The 7,426-nt window shown below is 42.0% G+C and overlaps 1 protein-coding gene across 1 annotated transcript in view; it reads left to right on the forward strand.

Moving 5' to 3' along the window:
* Nucleotides 1-6,268, forward strand: part of EXD1 (exonuclease 3'-5' domain containing 1) — a 32,479-nt gene extending 26,211 nt beyond the window's left edge. The window contains exon 10 of the mRNA XM_029911414.1: nucleotides 4,599-6,268. Within this exon, the coding sequence (XP_029767274.1) occupies nucleotides 4,599-5,378 (780 nt within the window). The 3' untranslated portion in view covers nucleotides 5,379-6,268. The remainder of the gene's footprint in view (nucleotides 1-4,598) is intronic.
* The last annotated feature ends 1,158 nt before the right edge of the window (nucleotides 6,269-7,426 follow it).

Raw genomic sequence — 7,426 nt, forward strand, 5'->3', positions numbered from 1 at the left:
TCTGATACTTAACAAAAAGGTGTTTCTCTGTGGGACAAAAGGTGTTCAAAACGGTGAAGTCCAACAGGAGAGCAAAGAAATGGCAACTTTTGTGGGCATTGCTGGTGAATTTGGTGACAATCCAAATAGTGAATGGTGTTGTACCTCAGATGTTTTGAGCAATTTGTAACCTGCAACATCATTCCAAATGAACGAGTTTCAACCTTGCTGACAGTGATGGGTCTGAAGGCATATGGACTGCTATTATCTCCAACTGTGTCCGGAACCGCTACGTCCACAGCATTTTTCTTTTACCCCATCAATGATAGCAGATCATTATTGGTTCCATCAGGGAAGTGGAGAGTTGGTAGCATAGTTTGTTGCTGCTCTAAGGAAGTTGTTCGAGCATTCTCAGTTTGGGTAAACATTAAGTGATGCCCTGATTGATCAATTATTCTCTGGATTAAGCAATGATCCAATTTGGAAGATGTTACTGATTGTATCAATGCTTACATTCAAGAAGGCTGTTGAAGTATCAATTGCAATAGAAACTGCAGTGAAGAAGTCTCTGGAATTTAGTGTGAACCAAGAAGTTCATCTCATGAATCGGTGAGACAGAAGACCACAGGAATGGAAGGAATTTCCATGTGGCCATTGTGCACAAACTACATACACTGAGAAGGATTGCTGGCCATGCCAGTTTATTTGCAGAAAGTTCCAGAAGAAAAGAGATGTTGCCATGACCTGTCGCTCAGCTCAGCGACCAACACAGAGTAACCATCCATCCAAGAAGACACCTATGAAGATTGAACCTAAGAAAGGATGGAATTCGGGAATTCATAATGTAGAAAAAGATGAGCTCTAGTGACAATGACCGAGACCTAGCATTACATTTTGTTATCAGAAGCTGGAGTCAGCGATGGCATCTGGGTCATACCTTTGATCAAAGGAGTTCATACAAGAATGGAGCATGATACTGAAGCTGCCATCTCACTGATTTCTGCATCTACCTATCACCAGACTTTGTCAATAGTTCTTCTGGAATCAACTTACACAGTTCTGAAGACTTATACTGGGGAAAAGTTTGGTCCCAAAAGCGGTACTCCAGGTAAAGTTTCAACTAGATGGACAATTAGTTGTTTTACACTTTTACAATATGTGATTGAAGGAAAGTATCCACTATTATTTGGTAGATCTTGGCTTGAAACACACTCAGTGTGAGTTGGATTGAGATCAAGGCGATCATGAAAGCACCTCAAAATCTTCAAAAAGAACAAGGAGTACTTGTGGCACCTTAGAGGGTTTTAGCCCATGAAAGCTTATGCTCAAATAAATTTGTTAGCCTCTAAGGTGCCACAAGTACTCCTCGTTCTTTTTGCTGATATAGACTAACACGGCTACCACTCTAAAACCTGTCAAAATCTTCAGGAAATATTTGACAGACATTCTAAAGTTTTTGAAAAAGAACTTGTACAGATGAGCAACATGTCAGTGAAGCTCACTGTTAAGTGTGACAGCCAGCCAAAATACTGCCAGTGCAGAGTTGTGCCTTATGCTCTGAAGCCTCTGGTGGAGGCTAATTTGGACCGTTGAGTGAGAATATTGGAATCTTGTCACTGGTTTCACACAGTGAGTGGGCTATACCCATTGTACCAGTGATCAAGAAGGATGGCTCAGGTCGAATTTGTGGAGATTTCAAAGTGATGCTGAATCCAGTTTTATGTGCAGACCAGTATCCACTACCTCCTATTGAAGATTTGTTCACTACTCTTAGTGGAGGACGTTGTTTCAATAATTTGGATTTGCTCAATGCATACCTACAAATAGAAATTGATGCAGCATCTCACAATCAACATACAAAAAAGGTTTATTTTGTTACAACAGGTGACTTTCTGGTATCACATCAACACCTGCCCTGTTCCAGAAAGCCATGGATGAGATCCTGAAGGACTGAATGGCATACAGTGTTATTTGGACAATGTCCTTATTACAGGAAATGATCAAGAGTGCTTTTTTCCATTTATATTTGGCAAAAATTTCTTTTGGATGCAGACCTGTCACAGTCTTTTGTGTAGAGACACAGGAAACCATGGCAGGTCACTTCTAGAACAGATTACTGCAATGTGCTCTGTACAGCTACTCCTGAGAACCACTTAGAACGTTCATATAGTACAGAGTGACTGCCAATTTTACTTCTCATTTGAAGCATGCTATGCTTGTGCTCCACAGATTGCACTGGCTTCGAGTTTGTTTCCAAGTGACCCAGCCCTAAATGGTTTAGGTCCTGGCTTCCCCTCTCCCTGTAGGATATCTCAGCACTTGACATGCTAGACACATGTCCTCCTGGTCAAACAGGACAGGGCTGGTGACAGGACATTTTCGATTAAAGGCATTTTACACTAGAATTTACTACCGCCACCATTTTGATCCAGTGGAGCCAAGCCATTGACCTTCAGGGCAAGCTAGGAGTCTTATCTATTTCTCTAGGCCTTTCCGAGGGGGTGGTTAAGTGGGTGAGAGTGGATTGAAAGGAGAAGAGTTGTGGTCCTAAAGGGCTGGGTAGGTATTAATGTTACATTCTTTATGTATGTTTATGTTATGTAGGCACTTAGAGCAATGAATAGGGGATTTTAACAATATATACATAAAGGCACTAAGCCAAGACCACGTGTATGATGTACAAGGATGGCCTGAAACTGCTTGCTTCATATGTTACAAGTATTGGGGATTGCCTTCTCTCTGGTTTAGTTGAAGGACCTGCTTGATGTCTCTGAGCATGTTAGTGAACTTTTTGCACCTTAATTTAAAGGGTGGAGGTGTGAATCTTTAGCAAAGATATCCTCTGTCCAGAATGCTAAGTATACTTTTGTGACAATGTAGCCCTGTGTCCACACCCTATACACTATTGTAATAAATGATATACAAAGTATGCCTTGAGAGAGATAATTTGAAAACTCATAATTTGCTGGTCAATGTTGCCCTGATAAAATGTGTGGCAATATTGTATGTAGAGTTATAAGGTTTCTCTGTATAATGTTGTTAACATGTTCCAAACCACAGCAGAAGTTGGCAAACAGGCCTGTCTCAAACAAAGGAATGTGTGCACTGCTTAATTTGCATTTAAGTAGTAAACAGAGTCATCAAGCAGGAAGGGTAGACAAAGAAACTCCAAACATGTGAGGAAAAGTAACAGGGAACATCCTTCTCCGTAGACTTTTGTCTCCAGAATCTCAGCTGGAAATGTTTATATAAAAAGGAGAGCCAGACACGCCAACGCACCCCCTCCTCTCTGTCCATCAATTCATGTTCCAGAGGTGAAAAAGAAGCACCTATTGAACTTGAAAAGGGGTCCTGGCATAAGCAGTTTGGTCAGTAAGACTGATGAGAGTATGTGATGAGAAAAACTTTGCTTTGAATTTAACATAGTTTATGTTAAGCATCAGTTGCACTTTATTTTTCTTGTAACCGTTTCTGACTTTTATGTCTCATTACTTGCAGTCACTTAAAATCTCTCTTTGTAGTTAATAAACTTGTTTTGTTTGTTCTAATCCAGTGTGTTTAAATTGAAGTGTCTGGGAAATCCCATTTGGGCTAACAAGGTGGCACGTGCATATTATTTCTGTTAAAGAAATATGGACTTTATATGCATTTGTACTGCTTAGGAGAGGGCTGGGCAATTCAAGACATACATTTCTGGGGGGAAATCTGAGACTGGGATTGTGTAGGGGTCACCTTGCATTATAACCAAGACTGGTAAGAGCAAAGGTGTATGGCTGGCTGGCTGCAGCACACACAGGTGTAGCTGGGAGTGACTTGCATGCTGGAAGCTGTTTGTGAGCAGTCCAGGGTGGAAGCTACAGCAGTAAAGCATTGTAAAGGGCACCTTAAGTGAGAGGGCATGGGTGACATAGCTGCTCATTAGTTTGGATTGTACCCTGGGTATGTCACAACATTGGAATAGGTGTTAAAAAAAAAACCCAACAGATTTTAAGCTGTCTAAAAATCCCTTTCCCTCCTAATTGTTTGGGGGTTTTTTGGGGGGGGGGGAGAGGTTTTTTGCAGGGGAGGTTGAGGGTTTTTTCTTTCTTTCAGTCTTTTTTACTCTTGTGATATGGTCATTTCCTTAGTTCTCCAGTTCACACTAGGGAATTCTAGCAACCATGTTTAAATGACATGGCAGTAAAAACCCCATAAGCCACTGGAGTCTTGTCTAAAAGAGAGGCCCCACCACCAGCGCAGCTGAACTGGTGGTATCATCAGACGGAATTTTTTTTATTATAATTCCCTAGTGCAGAAAGCCTTTCAGAGTAGATCAGCCTAAATTTCTAATGTAAAAACGAGCAGGACGATTTTTTTTTTTAAACTTTCAGTTCTTTATACATCATAAAGAAGCAAAAAAGGGTACAAGCCCAAATATTTTTTCTGTTGTAGGTTGCCTTTAAGAAGGAAGTTTAAAGTTTTTTGTGTTTAATTTCTCTGGAAGATAGGAATTACTTTAAATTTGGGAGGCACTATAATAAACAATTTTAATGACAGGCGATTATTCTGTTGGGCTGTGACTTGTACAGAGGTCCCTCATGCTCTGCCTGTGTTTTTTTCCCCCTTGTCTTTTTAATCAGATCTCTTGTATGGAGCTGCCAGAGGAGCTGCAGCAGCTGGCAGATTTCCAAAAGTTGCGAAGAGAGAAAGCATTAAAAAAGTACAAGGTAAATGAGGAGGGTCTCCTGATCAGACCACCACTGGAATCCAAAGGAAAGAAGGCAGCAGAGGTGGAAGAAAAACAAGGAGAGGATAGTTGTTGGCTTTCTTCTAATGGAGCAGCCTTACAAAAGACATCCTTCCATCCCCAAGATCCACTTCATCAAAATGATGATGAGCAGAAGCAAGTGGTAGATCACTGGGAAAATAAAAAGTCTAGAATCGGCTATAAAAATCCATCCTTCGAAATGGAGGCAGGAGCAAGAGACTTGGTCAGCTGGAACTCTGTATCGGAAAACACCCAAGCAATGGGGAAGGGATTCTCTCCAGAGCAGAAACCTCACACACAGGCTGCTGGATCTTTACAAGAAGAGAGAAGTCTATTGTTTACGGGAAACCAGGATGAAGACTTATTTTGTGCAAAGCATAGCACCATTGTGTCTGCCTCTACTCCTCCAAAAATTAGAAATTCTCTTCAAGATTCATTTCAGGTTCCACGGCAGCCCTCACTTTCTGTACTGCCTCCTTGCCCAGTCCTAGAGACTGTTGGTTTGTGGCAGAACCCATCCTTGAAGATGACCCAGACCTACATTTCCAATTTCCCAGTAAGGCCAGAAAGGGAAGGGAGTTCAGCAGTTCGCTTTGCCTTCCCTTCAGGTCTCAGCTGCCGGATGCCAGCACCAAGCCCTGCAGGAAAATAGCAGAGCTATTTTCATTACTCTTTCAAAAAAAGAAAAGATCATTGTCTCCACCGTCCTGTCAGTACAAGTGTCTTCAAGAATTTTTAGGTATTGGAGAAAAGTATTTCATTTCTATGTTCCCCACTTGTTGAAATAGTTCTACCGAACTCTCACCCAGTTCCAGCAAAGCTTCTGTAGTGCAGACGAGACCCTACTGTAGATATAGCTTGCTGGTATAGTTTATATCAGTCCCCTGAACTAAGTAAGCTATAACAGCAAAAGCAGTCTTGCGCCGGTATAACTGCATTTTACCTAGGACTTTTGCTGGTATAAAAAAATCACATCCCTAGATGATATTACTGTATCTGCAAACATTTCTAGTGTAGACCTGACCTAAGTGTGACAACACTGATGTAGACTTAGCTCCATCATTTTCGCAAACTGATAAAGTAACTGAGCTGTGTAGCATGGGATTGCTCAAGATTGTCCATGATTTGGTAAATACATATAATTAAGTATTGCATGGTCAGCACTCTTGATATTTTGGAAGAGAAAGTCACCTCATTCCGTTGGGAGTGGGGGAGAAATGGGGAGGTTGTGTTGTGAAGTTTTGTGGCTGGTTGTATGCAGTAAGATTTCACTGAGCACTAACAGTGTACGTAATAGGGAGGAGGTATGGTTCTCTGCCCCAAGAAGATTGCACTCTTGTGGTCCCCTCATTCTTAGATTGCAGAGTTTCATTAATTAAATGTGAGGCTGTTTCACTATCATATGGAATCCAGGGTTTGTGCTTTTGAATGTATACAAATACTTGTTTGAGTTGTGTTGACTGGGACACAAATTGTTGAGCCATTGATTTCCAGTTGTCAGCCTGTGATGTATATGTGCATTTTTGAAGTATTCTTGCTAGGGAAAACAAACTCCATATATTTTTACAAACAATACTAAACTAGCAGTTCCGAAATAGGACTTTCTTTTGGTACTGGCTTACTTTTTTTTCATTGTTGTGGGGAAGGTGTTTCAGAGGTGGATCATGCTCCCTATATCAGTGCATTTTGGGGGCTAAAGAGAGACAAGCTTCCACAAGTTCTCTGAAACATTTACATTATTCTGTATTGAAGAAAAAAATCCAGGTTCTGCTGTCATGGTTTAAATAAAAAAATAAAACCAGTTTGAAACAAGCATCTTAATTTTTTTAGTTTTTTAAACTTAAACTCAAGGCTCTGAAAACCAGACACTACAGAGTTAAGGTGAACACCCACCTAACCTTTACTCTGCCCTCTGGAGCTGGCAGTAACCACTGGGAATAATCTGCATGCACGCAAGCTGTGTTCATTATATTATAAGTTGCTGTATTGAATAATGAAGGGATGAGCTGGAGAAGTTTGGCTGAGCTGTGAGATGAGGCAACTGGGGGAAGAGGGGGTGTCCTGCCTCTCTGAGGGGGGTTGCTGCGTGCTCTGCCTGACCCTTGCCCCATGTGTGTGATAAAAGGAAACATGCATATGTCCCCTGTGGGCTGCAGTTTAGTATCTCTAGAATGGTGGCAATTACTCAAGCACATACTAGCTTGCATAACAGTAGCTGTGAAGCTTCAGCAGCTCCCCCCTGGATATGTACTTAAGCGGCTAGCTTGTGCTGCCATCCCTGCTAGGGTGGCTCCACTGCTATTGGTATTTGAGCTAACTAAATCAAAGCTGACTTGGGTATGTCAATGCATGCTGTTTGCAGTGTAGACATACCCACAGTAGGGCAGGTCGTCCCCAGTTACTAGCTCTCTGAGGGTGAGGATCCCCTGAATGCCAACACACACAGGAGGCAGGAAGAGGAGTTAGGGCTCCACACATTGCAGCTGATTGGAGGAGATTGGAGAGGGGCTCATAACTCCTGGAGGTGCAGCATCCTCCAGCTCCAGGCTCATATGGGAGTTTAGGGAGAGGGGCTCAGACTTCCTCCAAAGGGGCAGGCCCCCTCAAGATCTTGGCTCACCTATGAGGGGCAGAAAGCGAGGCTGAACCTGCCAAAGGGGCATTGATGAATCAGTGCTGGAACTGTGCTATAATAATCCC

The sequence above is a fragment of the Terrapene carolina genome, unplaced genomic scaffold (genome assembly GCF_002925995.2).
Source record: "Terrapene carolina triunguis isolate 2854851 unplaced genomic scaffold, T_m_triunguis-2.0 Scaffold96, whole genome shotgun sequence".
NCBI classification, from domain to species: Eukaryota; Metazoa; Chordata; order Testudines; family Emydidae; genus Terrapene; species Terrapene triunguis.